The 25,517-nt window shown below is 39.1% G+C and overlaps 1 protein-coding gene and 1 long non-coding RNA gene across 11 annotated transcripts in view; one reads left to right on the top strand and one right to left on the bottom strand.

Moving 5' to 3' along the window:
* Positions 1-1,024: 1,024 nt before the first annotated feature.
* Positions 1,025-25,517, bottom strand: part of LOC137970816 (noggin-like) — a 37,818-nt gene continuing 13,325 nt past the window's right edge. For 5 of the 10 annotated variants that reach the window (XM_068817387.1, XM_068817388.1, XM_068817395.1 and 2 more), the window contains one exon: positions 1,025-2,904. In XM_068817387.1, the coding sequence (XP_068673488.1) occupies positions 2,036-2,758 (723 nt within the window). In that variant the 5' untranslated portion in view covers positions 2,759-2,904 and the 3' untranslated portion in view covers positions 1,025-2,035. The other 5 variants (XM_068817394.1, XM_068817396.1, XM_068817389.1 and 2 more) reach the window with 5 other exon arrangements.
* The window catches only part of LOC137970818 (uncharacterized), a 20,584-nt gene continuing 13,545 nt past the window's right edge, over positions 18,479-25,517 (top strand). The window contains exon 1 of the long non-coding RNA XR_011116876.1: positions 18,479-20,175. This is a non-coding gene — a long non-coding RNA (uncharacterized lncRNA). The remainder of the gene's footprint in view (positions 20,176-25,517) is intronic.

Raw genomic sequence — 25,517 nt, 5'->3', positions numbered from 1 at the left:
GTCCTCTCCGCTTCGCGAAGAGTTGTTTTTTATTTTGCTACTTTTTTTTTCTTCCTCCTCAGAAACCAACATTTGCCACTGTATCTGATTTGCTTTGACTTCAATAGCTCGGGGGTCACAACTTGATAAAGTTGGTGCATTTAACTAGATTTGTATTCTGTACATACTGCAGAGGCAAACGAATTAAACGGCCCTAGAAATAGATTTGGCATTCGACTTTTTTCCCTCGAAATTGTGCGCGTCATTAAGTATTGTATTCTGGATATTATAAAGGTGTGGCACGATAGCTTTCCGCCCCTGGAATGATCAACACTTTAACTGCACGACAACAGCTTTCAACTCTTTCCTCAGAGTAGTTCATTCATATTAAGTGTGGCTCTGAATTTGCGGCTTTTGTCCTTGTTCGTAGATCCTTTTAGACTGTATTTGTATAGTGTATTATTACTAAGCAGCGGGAAAGCGAATAAAGTCATTATGTCGTTTCCCAGCATCCGTTTTAATCTTCTCTTTCCTATAAACATGCTGAAGTTATATAAGGGTGATGGAATATAGCGTTAGAAAGAACAATATTTATCTCTCCACCCCCATAATCACTAACCAGGACAGGAGAAGTTCATAACTGAAGCATATGATCAAACTTTTTCCTTGTTTGCGTTTTTGCAAAAATGAGGGTCATTTATTTTTATTATGGTTCCTTTCAAATTGTCGACAATGCGCACAAAAGAACAAAGAAGAAAATGAAAACTATTTCTCTTAGAGAGAGTTATTCATGTTCAAATTAAAACTCGGTCAACTGAAAATTCCTAAACAAAAGAGGTAAAACCGTGAAATCATTATGTTGAGGATTTGTCGCCTTCTCTGTAATTGTTTCGCCCTTTGTTCTTCGCAGTGGAATGTTTTTTGGGATTTATTTTTAGCAGCGATGGGGTTGTAACTTTTACTAACCTCATAAAGCGCTTTGACGAAAATGGTAACCCGGAAAAAAGTATCAGAAAAAGATAGGAACCGAGCACGAAACAACATCCAGTTTAAATGTTTTTTAATTGGATTGAATCAATATCATTCATACAAGTGATTATTCATATGCTACGAAGTAAACAAAACGTGACTTTTGGCGCTTTTGAATGTTGCGACCATTGCGTTTTGTAGACCTCAGTGCACTGATGAACAAATCGTTCGATGTCTTGCCCACAAAACCGTAATAAGTATAGAAGTAAAAAATGTTGCTTGTGCGATCAAAAGCTAAATTATAGTAGACTCTTTTTCCTATTACATAATTAAGTCAAATAAATCCTTGAGATAATCTGCTCCCCCCTTAGGGGATTTAATTTATAATTTCGTTTTCCTTCTTAATTCGTGACTGACCAGCGCCCGAACAGTTTTTTTTGCCTCTGTCAGTGTATGCAGTCCATAATTTGAGACAATAGCGGTTTTTAAAGTTGTTGACTTTAGCTGCAAAGGTTTTAAAATGCCGGAAACCATTCTCTCTATCTTCACGCGATCTACACGTGTCAGCCAGATCAAAAAGTTTTTTTTTATGGCGCTGATGGGTCCAAGAAACGTAAAATAAACTCAGTGCGCTCTAATGAGTAAGCGAATGAGAGCAGCACCTCGTTACATCACCGACATTGGATGCAGTATTGAAACGTCTGAAATGTACTAAACTATGGTTAATTTACAAATCACATAAGCAATTTCCTGACACGTTGTTAACTAAGCTCGTAAATGAGGTGTGAATCTGTTTATTCTGACCTTAGTATGCGCCTAATTCAACAGGCGCGCACGTCAAAATCTTCCTTGGATCAGGAAAGCACATCCACCACGCGGCCGTCCAACACATCATGAACTGCCTGCTCAGTTCACCTGGAAAGAAATACTTCACGCAGAGCGACTCGTAAATCCAGTCAATTTTTTGTCTCTATGACAAAGTTTTATTTGCAAAAGTCTTGATTTTACAGCTAAACTCGACTATGACTGACCTGTCTTGTCAGGCCATGCAAGCGGTAATGACTGGGATGAGCCAAGCTGGCGGCCTTTAGTGTAAACACTTGCATTTGCACTCCGTGATTACTGGGTGAAAAAATTTCAGCCAGATACAGGTTGTGTCATTGCGCGGGACAAATCTATCCAGACAGTGCCATCGCAACACTCCCATATTCTTTGTTTTAGCTACGCGGCATCTCATCCCAGAAGGGAATGAGCATGTTGCCTTTCTGGAACATCTTCCGACATTGATGTGGCGAGGCCAATATCGCACTCCCAGGTCTTTCCACTTTGGAACCACCGAACAATAGGAAACTTGCCAAAGCCAGAGCTGAAGTTTTTTACTTGCTTTTGGTCCGAGGTATCTTTTCATCCCGGGCATTTTGAAATCAAGATTTTTTATTTCCTCCGGCATGCTTTTGGTCAGCATCTTGCGCACGAATTCATTCCCCTGTGCTTGAGGTTTAGTGGCGTTGTTTTTCTTCATCAAGACCTCGTCTTTGTTCAGCGCTGTACGGTCTTGATCGTAATCTTGACCGAGTTTTCTCTTCATTAAATCGATATCTCGGTCGCTTTGTAACGGATCGCTTGGGTAACTCGAGGGCTCGGGAGGCATTTTTAGCCTAAGTTTGTCCCTGGCTGCTCCAACTGGCTGCGGGGCGAGATCAGGCTGGAGATGTTTCCAAGGCTGTCCCTCTGAAGAAGTTTGCCAAACAGCGCATAGAAAAAAGGGGACCAAAAAAGTAGTTATTGCCACGAAGCTTAACTGACACATCTTTGTAAACGGTTTACGAACTGCTTATCTCTGGGCTGGGACGCTGCGTGTAGAAGTTTAGGCGTTGCTCGTAATGCTTGTAGCTCAAGAGATAAATGCTTACAGTTACAAGGTCCAACTCAAAGGCTGTTCTGCTTCATGTGTCACTGAAGTTCAGAAAACAATTAACGTTAAAAAATAAATAAATAAATATCATAGTGCTAAATTACAAATTACATCCGAACCTGTTATTGACCTAAAGGAGACCAGATGTCTAGACTAGCATTATTGATAGCAGCAGTAAACTCACTTGCAAGGCGAGCGCTCAATGTTCAACTATTTCCTAAGTTTTCTTTCCCTTTGGGGCTACTATTCATGTACTCTTTGACGTAGCAAGGAAATAAAAGAGGTCTTCCCCCGGTTCCTCTATGTTGAGGTGGTTATTTCCTAAATCTTGAAAGTACATGTAAGGCTCTTAACAGCGGCACAGGAGCAGCAGCAAGCTTGACAGTGGTCTCTTGACAGTGGTTAAAGCAGGCTTAATTCCTTTGCAATCTATCAAAGGTTGGCTACATTTCATTTGAGCCCATTCTATCTGTTGCTTTTAGCAATGATAAAAGAAATGAAGCATTTCCTCTAAAACGAGAGGCACGACGATGTTAGCTCAACTGGCCTCAATTGACGCACACTTCCTGTGAAATTTTCAGCCAGTTTTCTGAACATCCCTCGAGCAGTTCTGAAACAAATTTAGCTCAGTGAAAGAATCTCAGCAAGAGACAAGGACCTCATTTATCCGTTCTGACTGTGGGCGGGGACTTAAAGTCATCTCCAACAGTTTCGTACTCCTTGAGAAAGATACTTATTATGCATGGATACCCTTATCGTGTTTTCATCCTGAACTATTGTTTTCCCGAAAAACCATTTAGGCCCTAATACCTCTAATCCTTTTTTATCGCCAGAAGTGACATTTATTAGGAAGAAGATCGTTATGCTGTGCCAGATGTCTGTGAGGAAAGGTTTGCATTGAGCATTCTAATCAATCGAGATTTTAGCGTGGAAGTCATGGAGTCATTGGAAGGTTAAATGACTTTAAGCACCTGGAGAACCGATACTATAATGACTTATAATAACGATTCTTTCAGCACTTTTTCAGTTCTTTTACACCTGTTATCCATCACACGGAATCAGCTGTCAACGTCCTTTTATACCGATCCGCCTTGCCGATAAAATGCTAATTATACATTAATTGACCGTGCTGCAAAGTGCCATAGATTAATTCCACATAAGGGACTCTCTTTATTAAGGCTTTAGATTTCAGAGACAGGTAGAATGTTAAGTCTTCCGCGTGAAATTGGAGAGTAGATTTTGGGGATTTCAAGGCATTTTTGCAGGCGATTAGTTTTGCCGATCAAATGAATCGTGTCTCATGGCGTTGATTCTGCAAACATCACGATCTCTCGTCTATCAGTTTGCTCAGTTCGCGCGGACTACGTCTCCTCACGTTTCATCATAAACACAGTTTAAGGTTCTTGACTTTCTGTTGTGCGATTAGCAAACAGCTCTCATAGCTAATCCCTCTTATTACCACTTGTCAATCGTTGTATCTCTGAGATTCCATCGTTCAGTCGAGTCAGTCTTGCAATATGATTTCATGTTCGGCGCTCGCGGCGAGAGGAAATTATGCGCACCGCGGGTTTTCAGTCGTTTTAATTGTGATCTCGTTATGAACTAAAAAACACCTCACGGAGACGCTTTTCCTTCCGACCCTATTCTAAAGAGTTTTTTGTAATTGTAAAGTACTTATTCATCTCCGTGTGGGTGGTACAGGATTGTTGAAATCAATCATACATAAAACGCTCTTCCTTAGTGACTAGCAATTAAAACGTAATTGTTTTTAAACTATAGACTATGGCGTTTCCGAAAAGAACGTTCGTGAATTTGTTTGTTTTGTTATTTGTCGTTTGTGTTAAAGATGAAAGGGGGCCGATTTTCCGTTCCTTCTTAGCGGTTTTCGTGTCACTCTTTGTTTTTTCAGGTCAAAGCACTGAATTTAAGAATAACACAGTCAGCCTTTCAATAGATTTAGCGACTAGTAGAGTCTCGTTTTTAATCGATGCCTGAAAAATTCCCTGTTTTCGTTTACGTGCCTAACTGTCTGAACTCCATACATAGGCTGATCCGTTCTCTCGATATTCACTGAGCACCGTGATTGAGGTTATTGAACCACGTGGTGCTGTTAACTCAAACAATATGTGACATCTGGCACGCAGGCTTTTGCTCAGCGCGTAAAATGGTAGATGGTGCTGTGAAGACTACTTTTAAGAGATATTGTTTCCCCTTGTGGTTGGTTAAGCAGTGGGGATTCTTATTCATTACAGCAGTCTACATTTGAGACAGGGGTGTTCGGTCGCCTGTTTTCTTCTGAAGCCTCTAATCACGGCACATCCAACCTCAGTCCCCTGAGCCTTCAAGCTGACACTTTATGTTTGCATCAGTGTTACTTTTTCTGAAAGATTTTACCCTTTTAGCCTGTAGCAATTCACGTAAAGCACTTTGAACAGTATTGGCAAATGAAGTTTTTTGTAATGCTGCATGACTTTGCAAAACGTAATCAAAGCGGCTTCAGTTTAAGCATAGGCGTATCCAGGGGAGAGGTTGAAGGGGGTGCAACCCCCCTCCCCCTTTGAGCAGCCTTTTTTTTCTCCTTGTTACTTTGTTTGATTCTTCAACAAAATAATAAAATAAAATTGTTTATTACGAAGTTGTTCCACTTCCACCAATGGACTGCTTGTCAAGTTATGAAAAGATAATGTACATTTCACGATTCCTGTATTTCATGCCTTCATAACGCTTTTCAAGTCTCAGGAATGCCGGAAATGGCGTTTTAGAGGGAAAGCTCCCAAAGAAAATTCGAGGGAGGGGTCATGACCCCGGACGCCCTCAAGAGCTCACCCCAGCGGTACTCGCCGTCCACAACCATGAGTTTGAAAGTTACTAAGGTGGCCAACCTCCGGGAATTCAGCATAGCTTGTGAACTATGAAGTGAAGTGAAGTGGAGTGAAGCTATTAGTCTCTCCCCTTGGGGCCTTTTGGGGCTAATTTACAATGCTTTATGGGGGACTTTAGCCAGACTGCTTGTTACGTAGTTTACAATTAATTTTAGGAAGTGAAATATGCCCCGTCCAGATAAGGTCAGACCACAACACCGGGAACTACGTCCCCTACTCTTATTGAATAGTGTGGGTTCTTTAACGTCCCATACTATTTAATTTCCAACAATGACTATGAGACGGGACCTCCGGTTTACAGTCCTTATCCGAGAAGACGTGAAAGTCTAACCATTTGCAGATGTAATTACAAAGGCAGAACTTTCTCCTCAGTTATTTTCAGACTCTGAGTGTTGGTCCGGCCGGAGTCGAACTCATGACCTCCCGTATGACAGCGCGATGGTGCACCCATTAACTGGGACACAGCCAACAGCAACTATCGCGTTATTTTCAATATAAAATAGACACAGATAACAGCGTGATCATTCCAAAGTAGATGCCTCCAATGTACTGCCATGTAAAAGGTGTTCTACGCAGGTTCATTTAAAGTGTGTAAATGTATAAGTTGTTGCTGAAGTATTAAAATCAAGGCTATGGAGACGTACTTTTCTATGGTAAGGTCTCAGGCAATCGAATGCATGAATATAAGTAGCCACGTTGTTGTGACGTTTAGTCCCCATTCGGATAAAAGCTAGTTGTGTCCATTGCTGCACTTGACGGTTCTGTAGTTATGCTATGATCACTATATAGTATAAGTTGGTATACGTAGAGCTTTACGGAAAAAGACTGACAAATTAAAACATGAACTTTCTGGTGGCTAGGGTTCCGTTAACGCAAAGAGACAATTATTTATCTCTAACGGCAATGATTTGTTGAGATATATTTTCTTTGGGTGTCTCAATTTCTTCACTGCTTTCTTCAAAGGGAATCGCGAGCGGACTCTGTTCAGTTGTCTGACCTTACACAATATTCCTGCCAGCGTAACCAGAACTTAGCTTCCTGCTTGACTAATTAAAAGAAAATGCAAAATCCAATTAAATGATTTGACGGAAACTGAAAAAAAAACCTCAAAACAATTTTGGTTTTCTTTTGTTGGCTGAATTAAGGCAAAATGTTACTGCTCTAAATGTAACCAGGCTGAAAGTTCTCCAAAGTTAAGCTATTTTAATTTCAAAACAGGCCATTTTAAATACTGTATAGCTAAGTCTTCCTTCAAGCACGAAAGTATTTGAGAACCGAGTGGATGCAGAGTATTTTAAAAAGCATGAAGTCTTCAAGGAAGCTGAAAACAGTTGTTTTATCTGTTGTACGTTAAAATGAACGTAATAAGGCCTTTTACGAAGCAAGGTAAGAAAACTGAGCATCGACGTTTCATGGTACCGATCGAGCTTCAGTTGTGCATAAAAAGGAAAGGAAAGGAAAGGAACTTTATACTGTAATGCCCTTCAGCTGGTCAAATGGAACTGAAAAAATAGCTAGCTACTAAAATTGTTCATCGGCGGTTACCAGGGTGCATTACACTTACCTAGTGTATGAATGTTTTTGAAGAGATTTCCTTTAAAATCTGAGTAGTCACCTCCGGAAACGCCAACGTTTTGATTAGTTTTGACTGTTCAAGTACTTTTTCAGTCCCTCTGGCAACAAGTCTTATATATAGGCTGCCGGATCATGTAATATATTCTTGTCAGCTTAGTCCATTCTTTAACAGCTGCCGGGAGATGATAACGCCTTTTCGATTTACTAAAAAGTAAGCCTTTGGGCAAAAGTGAAGCCTATTAAAAGATAAAGGGGCACGATCTAGCAGGACACTTCTTGCCAAGTATATGTCAGTCCGTACCTTATAATCCGCGATAAATCGACGACGATAGTTTTATCGAGGTGTGGTTACCGGTTTTAACGCAGCAGGCGGATTTTGTCTGAAAACGTGGGCAATATTCTGAGGTCCTTCTTGCTTTTGCAATAAACAAAGAAATTAAATTATCGCTGTGATGACTTTTCAAAAAGTGGGTTTTCTTAGCGGCACATTTCAAGAACCTTCTTGTCAAGTTCTACCAAATTACGTTTGTTAAGCTTTCAGGCTCTCACAACCGGATTAGTTATAAAAAGAAATAAAATAACAACTTGGAAAAGAGGTTCACGTTAAATCAACTGATCCAATTTGAGCAAAATGACATGAAAAAAAAAATTATACGAAACAAAACAAACTTGCAACACGACGGAAGTGAGAGGACAAAAAAACAAATAATCTCCATAACATCTTTTTACGATACAATTACTGAGCTTCTTTCTCCGTTAAGTATATTTTGTATTGTTATTTTAACCTACGCAATGCTGCAATTTATGTTCAGTAAACGTCTGGCTCTGGGCATGCATTCTACTTAAGCATGAAAGATGCCTAACTCGGCAGGTGACGCCAGCTACGTAAGGCCTTGGCGATGCGTGGTACGCGCAGTTGATCACGAGACGCATCAAATGAACGAAGGAGAGAATTGAAAGGCCTGGGGAGAAGGTGTTTATCAAATTATATCCAAGCTACAACCTCAGTGGATTCTGAGAGATTTTACCGTGAACAACTAAAGCTATTTCTCTCTCAACTACCAGTATTTCAATTTCTAGAAGAATGGCGCGTTAATGAATCATTGATTTATGACCATATAGCACTTTGTGAACGCCTATGATGCCTTTCCCAAACGTGCCTTGGCCATGAAAATATGGTGGTTTCTGTTAATTGATTCCTTCGTAATTCACACAGCGGACAACATGGTGAATCTTATGTATGTATTTATGACCATTTGTTGAACGCTACTTTCTCTGAGCTATAAGCAAGAATTCAGTAGTAATGCGAAAACGATTAAACAAAGAGAATTGACATGTACCTATCATATCGATATCACAGGATCATCGACTGAGAAAACAGAAGAACAAGGTAATAAACCTCAAATGTGCGGTCCGCCTGATTGGATCCACGAAGTTGGCGTGCACCAAAATTTAATTATTTCGGCAAATCTGTTTAGTCGGAAAGTAAGTGTTATCTCAGGATTGTTACAGCTAGCAAAGCGACTTATAACACTTTTTAAAACCTACAGAATGTTAAGTAACATGCATGTTTTGCAACATCACTTGTATAATTGTTGTCAGGTGCAGACCGTCGCCTTTGAGGAAGCCAGAGAGAGAACCACATAAGAAACCCTAACTGAATAAGAATTCCCACCTCAACTAAACCTTCTAAACTATCAGAACCTTTAACATTTTGGAACTGGTATTTTATGGCTTTCCTTGACACAAGGAGATAATACTAAATAAATCAGGACGAGGTTATATTCCGATAAATTTCTTATTGGTTGCTTTGGCAGCCTTGGCGACGAATGGGGAAACACTAATGACAATGTTGAATTTTGAAATAATATTGGTTGTGAAAAACACTCACGTGCGTTAAAATTTAAGACGCTTGCAGTGGGATTAACCTAATATTTTGCGTTCCTCGATCGCGCTTGCTAATCCTAGCTCCTTTGTACTCTCCAAGTGTGGGGAGTAAGAAAAGGAGCGTTCAGTTTGGTGTCAAGTGATAATCTATCGATGACAGATTTCGTGACTCATGCTTCGTTAAAAACGATTTGGCTCTCCCCTTTCAAAACTTTTGCTAGGGGGACAACCAATTCCGCTTTATTTAGAACTGGTTAATTTCAATCATTGTTAACTCTAGGTAAATTCTATTTGGCATATCCCGAAATATCCACTGATCGTGTGCTTTTTTGTCTACTAGTATTCTTATGAAGAAAGGTTTTTCTTCTCATTCTCTTCATCCCAACTCAGGATTGGAATAAAAATAACAGGTGATGAAGAATCGAACATCCTTATCGAAGGCAATGTCTAATACACTCCAACAATCAATTCAGTCTAGTTACTTCACGGGTTGCTTGATACAAGACGTTGACAACTTCTTCTGATAGTAATGACGGATTACTCGACAAGGGAAAGGGTTCACATTGGAAGCCCCTCAAAAACTAGTAAGTGCTGTAGATTTCTGCTTTCGCCTCAGCATACTGAACTAACCTCTCATAATAATTTCTAATTAACTAATTTATCATTTTTGTCAGTTTTTGTCCTTACCTCTATAATTCTCCAAGGTATTGTCATGTTCAATATTGACGATTTTGCAAAATGAAAAGTAACTCAGTTACCAATCATATCTTGCGTTAGCGTTCAGTTTTCATGTTTGCGGGACAAGAGATTATTAGGTTTACTTTGACAAAACTGGCTTTGCAGTGTGACTTTGGGAAAAGGAATGTCTTTCACGCGTTTCCCACAGACAAAGTTATGCTTCTGCTTTGACTGGGTGTCGAAAACTTCAAGATCCAATAATCTGATGTCCGGCTAGAAATTTTATTTCCTAATTTAGGAACTCAATTAACCTAAACCGAAAACACTGAGCCAGCTATAAATACCTTCAAGCCTTAATTTTTAAAGTCATCATGGAAAATATATCCCTGCTATCGTTTTATTTGCGTTAAACTCTTCCTGCAATTTAAAGATCTTTAACCTGTTCTTCACGATTTAATACCGCGCAGTAAACATTTCAAGTAATTTGACCAGCATTTTTTATTTGATATGACAACTTGAAACAGCTAGGTTTTTCATAAACTGGGAGCAAAAAGCCGGCTTCGATTATCTCTATTAGGCTTTGTAAAATCGGTCAGGATCAAGCTGTGCTGATAAAAAATTACAGTGTTGCATTTTCTCACTGTCGCAAGTTTTGTGATCATCACAAAACTTGCGACAGTTTGCGGTAAAAAATCTTGCGTATCCCAAGAGATTTTCCTGGCAATGTTTCAGCCGAAGTTAAAGCAGGCAAAGTCGATCCATTTTTGTTTGCCAAGTCCCGGCATTCCCTTTCATTCATTCATGTGTTAACTTCTTTTCAGTTGAGGTATTTCAATTTTCAACCTTTGGGTCCCGACTCAACTGAGCTTAACTGCCATTTTGGGTAAATGGGAAAGTTGTATTAGTTGTAGTAGTTGTTCTGCCCCGCAAATAGCAACACTAGTCGAGGCGGTTTTGCCGGGACAAAGAATGGAAAATAAGGATTACACACTTTACAAGGCTAAAGGGCAGGGAAAGCATATGTTTTGCATAACCTACTTACACTAATTTGGCGTTTGCGGTATGTCAAATATGGCATCTGATTGCAAAGAATTCACTTACCAAATAGTGATTCAAAGCCAGTGCAAGATGTAATGGTGAGGATGTTTGTTAACTAAAGTGAAACAGTATTAGTTTTTGACCGACGGAAGACCATTTATATAGCACTGATCTAGGTAAACTTTTTGTCCTGTAAACTATCCCTTTGATTTCGCCAAAAGTGATTTATTATTTTATTTACGTATGTGCAGAAGTGTTTGTTTGGTTCCCTTTTTTTCATGACCACTCGATAGTAACGCGTTTTCAAACATTCTCGTGGTCCCATCAACGTTAAGCTCTTCTCTTCACAAAAAAAGCATTTCAGTGTGCTTAAGTATGCTAAGATGTTGAGTATATGTTTTTCTTAGAGTCTGACCCCGGATAAAATTGCTATAAGGACTGTAAGGGAAAATTCTCGACCTGGCGCCGAGAAGAACAGATGGCCGACAGACAACTCAATTAAGTAAAAAATGTTCGTGTCTTTTAGAGTTGGATTTAAGCTGTGTTGTGCAAGAGGATTTAAATGATCGATTGCCGAAACAAGCAAACATCAAAAGACTTTTGATTTGATTTCCTTAAATCTTCGGCGGAAATGCGAAACGCAAAGGAAACTAATTGAAAAGACCATAACAACGTACCGAAAATTCTTAGCTCGAGACACAATTTCAAGGCAGTGCAATCGTTAGAGCTCAGGTTAGTTGCTTGGACCAACGAACGCTCAGTGAAGAAGCGCTGATAATTTCTTGCGGTTTAGGGCAGCTATCAAAATGCTTCCAGGCTTACTAACAGTGCCGAGAGAAGTGTGCGACCTAAATGGTTGTGTTCACACTTGAACTTGAAAACAAACCACAAAAGGGCGTGAATATGGTCAGCTGATATCTAGTTTAACGGGGAGCTGAAAACCGATTAAATTCCTCAGTTAGCTGAGATGAATAAATTTAGTCGGCTGTTGCTAACATTCCAGTACTATCGTCCAAACCAACTTCAAAATGCGATTAATCTTAGCGTTTTGGCTATATAGAGCGAGTTGCAATCTAGTGTCGTAAAACCAAAGCCAAAGTAATTACTTTGGCCAATCAAAAAGGAGGGAGACAATCCAGTAAACCAATCAAAACTCGAAGTAATTACACGTAGCCGACACAAAGCGCGGGAAAATGTGCTCGCGCGAGCCACAATTGGTTTTGGTTTCACTTCTTATTTTGGGGGAAGTTTTGAGGACACACTACTAAGTGCACAGCGAAGGTACCATTTTCTCATTTTTTCCTTTCATTTGCCATTTTCCTCTTCCTTCTCTTTTCTTAACTCATGGCCCGAAGTTGATATTACATGGAATTACCAATTTATACACCGAACGAGTTGGGGAATGGAGTGACAAGGGTTCAATGACAAAAAGGACAATAGAAAAAGGCGACTTAAATTTTTAATGGTACAAAATTATTACAGTCCACTAAGATCAGCGTAATACCTTTTTCATGATTTTAGACTTAAGATTGGGTGATCATGAAAAAACTTGGGCACTGATGTTCGGTCCCCTTCCATCATCTCAATAACAGTACATTGCGCTGTTGAAGAGTACATTACAAGCCTCCAGTAAAGAAATTGTGGCGAACTGAAAAAATGTCAAAAATGTATCACTAGCACGCGTCGTATGCCATTCTAGTCAAGAAATCAGATTCCCAACTGACCGAAACGACTTCCGACGCAATTGTAGAGGCCATTTTGTAAACCCGTTCAATCACACTGTTCATTATTTTCAGTTTGTGTGATATGATATTCCTGACCACACCAGGAGTCAGAGCCTGTTCTGAATATATCAACCCTCATTTTGTCATGCGAATTGCTGTTATTTTTTCATTAATCTTAAAATCAGTTTGTTTGTTTGTTCTCTTGTTCCAATCTCAGCATTCGAGTGCGAGAAATCAATACTTCCTAGAGTCTAGCGAAGCATAAAGGCCTTATTCTTGGCATGTATTCGCGCCAAGTATCTGACCACCGTCTGCACTTTGCACTTTCAACGGTTATCAGCTTTGATGTTGTTTTCTAACAAAATACCAGTCCATCATGCTATTCCTCATAAAGTGATGATCAAAATCATTGTTTGCAAGATGGATGAAACGTTTCCGGTTTTATGCTCTGAAGAGGTATAAAAGAAAATAAAGGATGTATCTACCACTTAGAAGCGAGTCTGCACGGTAAAGAAAACGGCGGAATACGAGCAACTGATTGCAACTTCGACCGGGATATTTTAAAAATTAAAACCACAATTATTTTTATGAGTCCATAAAATGGCGTTAAAGCGTTATGATACAGGTCTCCTGATGATTTGTTAGTTGAATTTATCAAACTATGATGCAGCTCATGATAACAGAGGTTTACTTACAAGATAACATTTTCACGCAGTAAACCGTCGTTATTACTGGACACAACATGTAGACGAATTTGCAAGCTTATGAGCGTTTTTTTTTCTCTCCTGCCAGAATCAGTCCGATTTCTTTCAGGCGTTTAATGATTTGGTTTTCAATTGTTTGTGTACATGATACTTTGTGAGAGCTTACTGTTTTTGTTCCTATTAAGGGGTCTTTAAGTGTCCACAAATATCGAATTTATATTTTTCTTGAAATCTGAGACAGTAGATAACAACTGAACGAAAAATTTCTTGATTCAGCTGCCGACCGCTTATGTATAAAATTATTGGTATCATCACATCATATGGTTAACACGGACTGCTACATGTTCACTTAATAGAGTGGGAAAGGTTAAACTTTGGTCATTCAATTTGTTTAGGTTCGTGAGACCTTGTAACTTCCACTGAAAATTAAAGAGTGCTTATCACTCAGAACTGATGGCAGAATCAGATAAAAGAAAAAACTCGATTAATCACGCCTAAAAGTCCATCGTAAAGCGGCTTGTGAATCCATTCCCTCGTAATAGAAAAAGGAAACGGTGGCAGTATTTTCCTTCAGACTTTCCTACGCCATTCACTCCCTAGCATCCCTTAGTCAAACTAAACTATGATAGCAAAACTAGTGATAACACTGATGTGAACCATGGTGACTAGATGAATGAGTTTTGAGCGATTACTGCATCCGGCTGTAGTCCATGGATTGACTCTCATGGACCCCACACAGACGCAAGCGCCACTCAAGTTGCTTTAGGAGAGAACTGGTTGTCATCAGTTTTCCACTCCAGTTAAAATTGCGACTGAAGAGTTATTGTGCTCATTATCACAAGCCACCTGTTCTTTCCCCAGATTCTCAGTAGGAAGGCAATTAAACAAACACTGGCGCTGAGTTAGATGCAAAAAGGCATCGAGGGCTAAGTTTCAGCTTCTCAAAAAGTCACACAAAAACAGTTGTCCGGAGGACATCTTCAAGAACAGAATTTTGCTTTTACAAAGAAAGACCAATCATGTGCTCCCTCTTGTAATTTATCTAAGGTGATGCAAGTAAAATTTTCCCATGTTGACCACTGACTTACAATTATTGATGAATGTTTCAGTTCTAGTTGCAACTGTCACGTGACCATCTCTTTTCTCTCCTTTAAATAGAGAGCCGTAAGCAACATCAACGAAAACATCGCTTATAATTTTTAATTTTTGCGCTATGTGGTTCCATTGCCGGATTAGCATAAGGTAAGTCATTTTGGCGATTTCTCCATTTCGATTCATTCACGTTGTGCAATTGTGAATAGAGAGCTTACGAATCGACGACTTTCGCACGACGGCGCCGTTGAGTCAGGTCATAGTCCGGCGTCGTCGTCCTGTAGAAATTTGAATTTACGATTCAGCAAAGACGACGACGTTTGTTCGCGGGTGGCAAATTTTCCCGCCGTTTCTGAAGTTTGTTTTTCTCTTTTCACAAGGTAAGTTATTCGAACCAAAATGCCTAACTTCAGAGAAACGAGAGCTTGTATTGCATACGCTTATCAAAAAAGCTTCATAAACGAACAAGAATTTGTGCTTTTATATGATTTCCACAAGTCAACAAACCCAGAGTTTCCGTACTGGAACTATGAAAGGTTTGATTTGGACGAGAAAACAAACGACGAGTGCAAGGCCGACTTTCGTTTCTACCGGGATGACATTTATAAACTTGCTGAACAGCTGCAGCTGCAGCTGCAGCTGCCTGATGAGATAACCACTTACAATGGTTTAGTTGTAGCTTCGGTACCTGCCTTATGCATGTACCTTCAGAAGGTGCTCACTTGAATCAGTTGAATGAAAACAGAAAAAAATCAAAAACATGTGCCAAGAACTTGATTGATACTTGATCAATGATTTATTTGGAAAAAAAACCTGAAGCATCGAGAGAAACATTCAGAAAACTTTAACAACTAACCTTACGTCCTGTTATTTTCGAGACGCCGGCAAATCGCGCTCACCAACGTCGTCGACTTTGGCGCGACTCTGGCGAGGGCCCATATAGGCATGCGCAGAGGTCATGTCACGCAATCTAACGGCGTCGTCGTGCAAACGTCGTCGATTCGTAAGCTCCCTAGTGACGTAGCTAATGAGTGGCTAGCTAGACCTATATCTAGCGGACTAGAATTGAGCATGGAACGGTACGGCAAAGAAAATGCACAAAATATCAATCTTTTGTTTTATGCCTTTACTTGAAGATGTTCTTGGCAACATCACTATGGCGTTGGCGTTGGCCCACGATTGGGTGGAGTAGGGCCCATGGAGTACCCTTGAAGAACTCCTGAGGGGGAGAGGGTTGGAAAAAATTGTCTTGCTTATGTTCACTGAAATAGGCCATGCATTTCCATGTCTGCCTCCTCTTCAAAGCGAGTCTAAGTGCGAAGTTTTATTTTTATTTTTATGGTAATTAGTTTTACTTTACATATGAATGAAAACTAATTTTCATAAGAAAAACTTTGCACTTAGACTCGCTTTGAAGAGAAGGCAGACATGAACTCAGAAATGGCCTACTCATGTTAATCCTCTTGATTTAATCTAACATCGATATTGTTTGCTCGGCCTCAAAAATTTAACTATATTTTATTTGATTGATATATTTTGTTTCTAATTTTATAGTTGGACTAAATAAACTTACGTCGTTTTAAGGAAAAACAATTCCACTGAAAACACTAGAAGGGAGCCGGACAAAACCGGCAAGCACATTCGTCTCACTGCCGATAAGTTTCCGTTTTCCTCTAAAGCGATCCAAAACCACTCAAGTGTAGGTTAGACCAGCCTTATTATTATGCATATTTTTATTTGGAGGGAAAGCATTTGTCCAGGGTCTATGAAACTTGGCAGTCAGTTAGTTATCTGTATGGTGATATTTTTTCCAAAATGTTCCGTATCACATTCTTGTTACGTGACCCGAAATCGACTTATAAGAGTTATATTTTTTACTCAAAAATGGGGAACATTCAGCGACATTATATCAATCTTGTTTCTTGATTATTCGATGACCCCTTCTAAAGTCTTTGTCATGCCGTCTTTTAATTATGTCCACATGTTAAGAAAGGAGCCCATGACCAGGAGCCTCCCAATGCATTATAACCTTGTGTGAACCCTATCTTTCTATTTTTAGAACTAATCCTTCAGCGGAAAACTCACATTATAAGTTGTTTTAGGGTCTCGTGACCAAAATGCAAAATATTTTGGCAAATCAATGACAACACCGATAACAAACTTTCTGCTAAGTTTTATGGACATTGGACAAATGCTTTTCTTCAAATAAAAATATGCATAATAATTAGGTTGGTGAAGCCTTAATACACTTGAGCATTGTTATGCACATAGATCAGCCAATAACACTTTTGTCTGAGACATGAGATACGCATAGTTTCCTATTGCAGGAAAAAACCATGCGCGGTTGCTGCACTAAATTAAAAGAGGAAAATAGCCGCCAATTTTCGCCGGTCAATCTCAAGGTCTCTTCAATGTACGACAGAAAGCGCTCCCAGCCGTCATTAAGCCGCCCCTTTCAAATCAGTTCAAGATGCCGGGCACTTTAGATCCATTGACAGAGTTCCTTAGCAACGATCTATTCGTAAAAACGCGACCGAAATTTAGATTTCATCCACCAGTTTATATAAATTTAAGATGTCAAGGATTTGAAAATAAGGAAACACTTTTTATAATAATGTCCGTTTTCACTGCTAAAATACATCTCGCACAGTTAGAGTATGTTTTTAGATTACCGAACAATAGATGCTTTTTAAAATCAGTAAAATCACAGTGTTGAATCTGACCTAAAAAAGTTTAAAATTAAATTTTCGTCAACGTTCTGTTTGCCTTCATCATTTCCGACTAAGCACCATAACAATTTTGAGTAGTGTTCTGTGGCCGTCACTTTTAACACCGAAAGCAAACTAATTCTAGCCGGGGATCAAGAATTACCCGACGATGGTGGACTCAGTGACGGTAGTATCCCGGCCACAATTTGTGTTCAGTTTTTGCAGAGGCCGGGAAGAGAAAGACCTCAAGGTTAGTACTAGAAAGACCTTATTAAGTTCTTACGGCGTAAGTTTTCTGGCTAATTTGAGTTAAAGACAGGGAATATAATAAATTAAAGATGGTTGCTACCCACGAGCTGGGATCTTATTAAGCTTTGAACATAAGGTAGAGATTGGAAGGTCAAAGAGCTTGCAACATTCGGTATCAAGTACCATGTCAATCACTTTTGCTCGTAAGATCGTAGCCTAAAGCGCTTATATTTTAACAGGCAAAATAGTTGGCGGCTGGGCGTTTATCTGCTTCATTTTTGCCAGCCACTTTAGGAGAGAACACGGAACGCCCACACTATAAAGTTCTTTAATTAAACTGCAAAGGAAAACTTGAGTCGCCTTGTAGGGACCATCTACTTCACTGATCCATAGATGTAAACAACTTCGTCCCGGGAATTACAACGTTGCATTCCTTCGCCGAAATAGTATAATGAAAGCCACCGACTACCCAGATCATGTGCAAGGTCTCCATTCGCCTGCTTTCTATTCTTTCTTTTTTTTCTTTCATAAAGTTCCTTCCCAGCTTTGTTTCTTGATTTCTTTAGAGTTTCAGATACAGTACACACACACTGAATTTATAAGGTTAAAGAGGAAATGAAGGATGTAGAAAAAACAAGTTCAGTAATCCACAAAGGAATTAAGATATATGCTTCCTGTTGCCGACTGGAAATAGCAAAATCTTACTGCAGTTAAGAGGCAGGCGGTACACTAAATATTCAGATTAATTTGACGAAAACTAACGTGCCAAGAAAAGAAGCTTTGAAGAATTAAGTTTGTTGTATAGTATCAAGGGTAATTTTTAGATTTAACTGATTTAAAGTCGCCCATGTAATTCAGCCCGCAAGGGCAGAATTTTTACGTGACCTTCGAAGGCCGAATCCTCACGGCGAACTGATTTTGGAACACTTGCCAAGACTGGTATATATATTCTTGGCCCAAAAACGAGATTATCACCAAATACCAAATCCAATGTATTATATATATATATATATATATATATATATATATCATCTCCTCATCACATAATTGATCTGGACAACAATTAAAACATAGGGTCAGATGCTATCAGTATTTTTCGTAGTCCTATGTGTATAGCCGCATCTTGCCAAGGAGTTGCAAGAGGTTTCCATCATCGTCTTTTGCTTCATGTACTCTCTCTGGCATATGTAAAGAATAAGCTTACTGAGGAAATGATATTCACTTCAGCTTCGTACGGATACACTCACTTCATGTATTATTGGCGAAACCTACAGCCAGAAGGCCACACGTTATTAAATATCGGAGCATCATGTATTTGCTGCCAGCACATGATTTTAAAGTTCAAGTAACGTCTTACAGTTTGGTAAGAATTCCAATATTTATATCTATATTGTTTCTCTGCTCTTGATAGATATTTATATGTTGCATCTCCACATCCCAATGAAAGTGCTCAGCGATTCAAAATCCTAGGTCACGGTAATTAATGTCATTAATGTAAAGACAAGTTCTTTTTCTCGGCAATTAAGGTCTTCGTGATAAAAAGAATGTGTACAACTGAAACTAACTTGACACAGGTCTTTCTTTCGAAGTCCGAGTTAATGAATGCGGCAATAGACAAATTCATAGTGATGTAGATTATCGTCAGTGCATGAAGAAATCATTACAATGAGTTCGTTTCAATTGTATATGTGCTTGCAACTAGCTTGAACATTGGAGATTGGCTCATTATACGGTTCTGCCCTAGCCACTCGTTTTGTGATAAATTAAATTTCGTATGCATGTGCCGCGTGCATTGGTGATTGTTGCTAGACGTACATCTCAGTCTGACGATCCTTTCTTTCGTAAGAATGTCTAATTGTAAAATGGCAAAAAATGGTTCGCCGTGTAGGGACCGTCTACTTCACTGATCCATTAATGTAAACAACCTCGTCCCGCGAATTGCAACGTTGCATTCCTTCGCCGAAATAGTAATGAAAGTCACCAAGTACCCAGATCATTGGTGAGGTCTCCATTCCGGCGCCTCCTTGCTGTTCTTTCTTCCTTTTCTTTCATAAAGTTCCTTCCTGGTTTTGTTTCTTGATTTCTTTACAAAGTCAGATACAACATACAAACAATTTGTACGGTTGAAGAGGAGATGAAGGATCGGTAAAAAAAACAAGTTTAGTAATCCACAAAGGAATTAAGACTATATGCTTCCTGTTGCCGACTGGAAATAGCAAAATCTTACTGCAGTTAAGAGGCAGGCGGTACACTAAATACTCAGATTAATTTGACGAAAACTAACGTGCCAAGAAAAGAAGCTTTGAAGAATTAGGTTTGTTTCATAGTATCAAGGGTAAATTTTAGATTTAACTGATTTAAAGTCATCCATGTAATTCAGCCCTCAAGGGAAGATATTTAACGTGACCTTCGAAGGCCGAATCCTCACGGCGAACTGATTTTGGAACACTTGCCAAGACTGGTATATATATTCTTGGCCCAAAAACGAGATTATCACCAAATCCAATGTATTATATATATCATTTCCTCATCACATAATTGATCTGGACAACAATTAAAACATCGGGTCAGATGCTATCAGTATTTTTCGTAGTCCTATGTGTATAGCCGCATCTTGCCAAGGAATTGCAAGAGGTTTCCATCATCGTCTTTTGCTTCATGTACTCTCTGGTGGCGAAACCTACAGCCAGAAGGCCACACGTTATTAAATATCGGAGCATCATGTATTTGCTGCCAGCACATGATTTTAAAGTTCAAGTAACGTCTTACAGTTTGGTAAGAATTCTAATATTTATATCCATATTTTTTCTCTGCTCTTGATAGATATTTACATGTTGCATCTCCACATCCCAATGAAAGTGCTCAGCGATTCAAAATCCTAGGTCACGGTAATTAATGTCATTCAGTTAATGTAAAGCCAGTTGTTTTTCTCGGCAATTAAGGTCTTCGTGATAAAAAGAACTTGTACAACTGAAACTAACTTGACACAGGTCTTTCTTTCGAAGTCCGAATTAATGAATGCGGCAATAGACAAATTCATAGTGATGTAGATTATCGTCAGTGCATGAAGAAATCGTTACACTGAGTTCGTTTTAATTGTATATGGGTTTGCAACTAGCTTGAACATTGGAGACTGGTTCATTAATGATACGGCTCTGCCCTAGCCACTCGTTTTGTGATAAATTAAATTTCGTATGCATGTGCCGCGTGCACTGGTGATTGTTGCTAGACGTACATCTCAGTCTGACGATCCTTTCTTTCGTAAGAATGTCTAATTGTAAAATGGCAAAAAATGGTTCGCCGTGTAGGGACCGTCTACTTCACTGATCCATTAATGTAAACAACCTCGTCCCGCGAATTGCAACGTTGCATTCCTTCGCCGAAATAGTAATGAAAGTCACCAAGTACCCAGATCATTGGTGAGGTCTCCATTCCGGCGCCTCCTTGCTGTTCTTTCTTCCTTTTCTTTCATAAAGTTCCTTCCTGGTTTTGTTTCTTGATTTCTTTTCAATGTCAGATACAATATACAAATAATTTATAAGGTTGAAGAGGAGATGAAGGATGTAGAAAAAACAAGTTCAGTAATCCACAAAGGAATTGCTTCCTGTTGCCGACTGGAAATAGCAAAATCTTACTACAGTTAAGAGGCAGGTGGCACACTAAATATTCAGATTAATTCGACGAAAACAAACGTGCTGAGAAAAGAAGCTTTGAAGAATTAAGTTTGCTTTGCAATATCAAAGGTAACTTTTAGATTTAACTGATTTAAAATCGACTATGTAATTCAGCCCGCAAAGGGCACATATTTCAACTTCGAAGACTGAATATATCTTCACGGCGAACCGATTTTGGAACACTAGCCAAGACTGGTATATATATTCTTGGCCCAAAAACGAGATTATCACCAAATCCAATGTATTCATGATATATATCATTTGTTCATCACATAATGGATCTCAACAACAGTAAAAACATCGGGCCAGATGCTATCAGTATTATACCTAATCCTATGTGTATAGCCGTAGTTTGCTAAAGAACTGCAAAAGGTTTCCAACAGCATAATTTGCTGCATGCACTTTCTCCTCATTGGCAAATGCAAAGAATAAACTTACAGGAATGATATTTACTTCAGGGCGGATTCGAGCGGATACAAGCACTTAGTGTGTTGTCGGCAACCTACAGCGGCCATAGGGCCACACGTTATTAAATGTTCGGAGCATGGACATATTTGCTGCCACTACGCCACTACGAGTGCATGATTTTAAAGTTCAAGTAACATCTTAGTTTGGTAAGAATTCCAATATATTCAGTGTTTTTTCTGCTTTTTATCGATATTTGTATTTTGTATCTCCTCCACCTCCCAATGAAAGTGCTCAGCGATGCAAATTCCTAAGTAAAGCGAATTTTCATGTTCTCGGCAAGGTCTTCATGATAAAACAAATGTGTACAAATGCACCAACACAGTTCTTTCTTTCGAAGTCTTAATGAAGGCAATAGAGAACTTACAAAGCGAAATTCTTATAGGTACTAATTCGTAACAAATTCATAGTGATATTGAATGTAAGGAGAAATGTAGACTCGGAAAAATATCCGAGTCCCAGGTGGGATCTAGGATATTTTTCCGAGTCCACATTTCTCCTTACATTCAATATCATTGTTGTTGTTTCATCGTTAACAAATTCATAGTGATACAGATTATCGTCAGTGACGAAAACTACACTGACTTCGTTTCAATTGTATATGGGTTTGCAACTAGCTAGTGAAAATTGGAGATTGGTTCATTATAGTTCAAGTCTGCCCTAGCCACGTTTGTGATGCGTTAAATTTCTTATGTGGTACATGCACTAGTGATTGTTGCTAGACGGACTACACCTCAGTTTGACGATCCTCTTTTTCGTAAGAATGCCTTATTGTAAGATGGCAAAAAATGGGTCGCCGTGTAGGGACCGTCTATACTTCACTGATCCATTGATCATAACAGCTTCGTCCCGCGAATTGCAACGTTACATTCCTTCGCCGAAATAGTAATGAAAGCAACCGACTACCCTGATCATCGGCGAGTTCTCGATTTGCCTCCTTTCGATTCCTTCTTTCTTTCTTTTCATAACGTTCCTTCCTTTGGTTCTTCAGTGATTTCTTTACAATGTCAGACAAAATTTACACACAGTTTATGAGGTTGAAGAGGAGATCAATGAGGATGTAGAAAATCCACAAAGGAATTAAGATATATGCTTCCTGTTGCCGACTGGAAATAGCAAAATCTTACTACAGTTAAGAGGCAGGCGGCACGGGAAAGATTCAGATTAATTTGACGAAAACTTAACTGCTGAGAAAACAAGCTTTGAACAATTTAGTTTGTCCTGCAGTATCAAAGGTAATTTATAGATTTAAATAATTTTAACATTTAATCTCGATGATGTAACTCAGTAACTCAGCGCGCAAGGGCAGATATTTTAACTTAGAAGGCTGAATCTTCACGGCGAACCAGTTTTCAAGCACTTGCCAAGACTGGTATATATATTCTTGGCCCAAAAACGAGATTATCACCAAATCCAATGTATTATATGTATTTGTTCATCACATAATGGATCTGAACAACAGTAAAAACATTGGGCCAGATGCTATCAGTATTATTCCTAATCCTATGTGTATAGCCGCGCATCTTGTTAAAGAATTGCAAATGGTTTTCAACAGCGTATTTTGCTGCATGCACTCTCTCCTCAGTGGCATATGCAAAGAATAAGCTTACAGGAAATGATATTTACTTCAGATTCGCACGGATACACACTTAATGTATTATTGGCGAAACCTACAGCCACACTGCCACATCACGTTATTAAATGTTCGGAGCATGGATACATTTGCTTCCACTGCCAGCGCATGATTTTAAAGTTCAAGTAACATCTTAGTTTGCTAAGAATTCCAATATATAGATATATATTCAGTGTGTTTCTGCTTTTTACAGATATTTACATTTTGTATCTCCTCCACCTCCCAATGAAAGTGCTCAGCGATGCAAATTCCTAAGTAATTAATGTAAAGCCAGTTTTCAATGGAATGTGTACAACTGAAACCAACACAGTTCTTTCTTTCGAAGTCTTATCAGTTTATTATAGTTCTGCCCTAGCCACTTTTGTGATGCATTAAATTTCATATGTGGCACGTGCACTCGTGCTTCTTGCTAGACAACACCTCAGTCTGACGATCCTTTCTTTTATAAGAATGTCTTAAAATGGCAAAAAATGGGTTTAAATAGTTGGGGTTCGCGGCGAGGAAGGAGCGATAGCCATAAAAAGCTGATCACAGTGACATTTAAATTGGGACGTCGTTTGCCGACTCAAGCGATCATCCAGGCGATATCTTGGTTTGACTCCATCATGCTTCATGATTTTTTTTTTTCATTATTTTATTGAAAAAATATGCACGTTTTCGAAGTTATTATGCAACAGATGCCTTCAAGTTATGTGAAAGTAATGCATTTTAAAGAGGTTAGCCATATGGGAAAAATTTGACGAAGTTAGTTCATCGTCACCTTTCAGCGCAGCGGGTTTTCTCGAAAGCAAAAGTAAATACGGGACCCCTCGGAAAAAATAAGAATAACAGGATTCCTCAAGTAATTTGGATGAAGCCAAGAGTTCTCATGGCCATAATTGCCTTATCATGGAGGCTCTTTTCATGTCCGAGGGTGGGACTGGTTAAGGGTAAGCAAAAAAAAAAAAAAAAAAGCGAAGACATTTACTCCTTATACTCGATCCACACAACACGTACTTTCGTCGAGGAAATAAACTCAGCGGTGTACTTTCGTTTCAGCGGGGTGCACGCAGTTTAAAACTTTCCTCAAATCAGGGCTAAGAGTTATTGGTAAGAGATCAGTGGTTATTCCGATACACCGAGGGAGGGTTCCTTAATACTCAAGTGTTGTTGCTGTGAGTACAATGAGTATCTAACCGACACACTTTTTCGTATCCTTTGCACTTGCCAACAGCTCTAGGGTTCACCCCGCTGAAGAGAGTTCTTGAGCATAAGTCATGGACAATTAGGGCCAACCGCGGTGACTGTATGTTCGATAAATGATTGACCACTAAACTTATGATTGAAACCCTGGACCATAAATACGATACTTTTTTTTTTTTAGTTAACTGACCTGTTTTCGTGGAGTAAAGGATCCTCAAAGAAGAAATTTGTGGTAATTCCTTTGACTGGCATGAAGCCTGCTTACGGCTTAGCTCCTAAAACCTCCCTCCTTTATGAAATGAATACTGTTGCGCACTGCACATAAAAGGAGGTTTTTTGTTTTCAAGTTTTACGAAATATGAGATCATCGCCTATTTTGTTACCTTAAAAGCGCACTTGATAGTCAAAGTGCCATTAAACCTTTTAGAAGAAACTAAACCCCGAACTTTTCGAAGATTTCATTGCACGTTAGCTCGGGCCGTAAGGTAAAAGCCACTGAAATTCTGCGGTAGCTATAGTCAGTTTTCGATCAAATCAAATGGGAACATGATATAGTTAAGAAAATGAAATTGTTAAAGGCTCTCCAACTAGCATCGATCATCAAGCTTCCAGGAACAATACACGGAAATATTATGATTTGAGTACTATGTAGCTAATCTGTCATTGACAGCCATGGACTAAATCTTCAGCACAGCCTTCATTGGTAACAAAATATTCTAGGATTCGAATCAAAGTTGTCACTTTTCAGTTTTGTTTTGGCAGAACTCACTCTAATCTGTATAACATGGAGGTTTGCCAGGTTTAACGTCATAAGCCACCAGAATATCATGGTGTATCTTGCATATACAGCTGTGTTGGAAAGGAATTGGGTCACCACTGAGGAGTTTTTAAGGCATTCGGTTGTCCTGTTTTATTGCAGCTGTTTGCAAGCAGCTTGATCAGTTAGAAAATGGTGTTGTATTGAAAGAATATGAAATATGAAGAACAGTCATTTCTAGCAGATTAAGGCGAATTAATGCTGACGAGTAAGATGATTTTACTGATGCAAGATTACCAGGGCTATAAAAATGTTCTCCGTTCAATGCACAATGAAAAAACAAGAAGGTTTTTCAGGCTGAATAGTCCAAAATAACTTCAATTCAAGGAGATCTAAATCAACCTAA

This window comes from Montipora foliosa, chromosome 9 (assembly GCF_036669935.1).
Source record: "Montipora foliosa isolate CH-2021 chromosome 9, ASM3666993v2, whole genome shotgun sequence".
Lineage (NCBI taxonomy): Eukaryota > Metazoa > Cnidaria > Anthozoa > Scleractinia > Acroporidae > Montipora > Montipora foliosa.
This window is presented reverse-complemented; position numbering and strand designations above follow the sequence as displayed.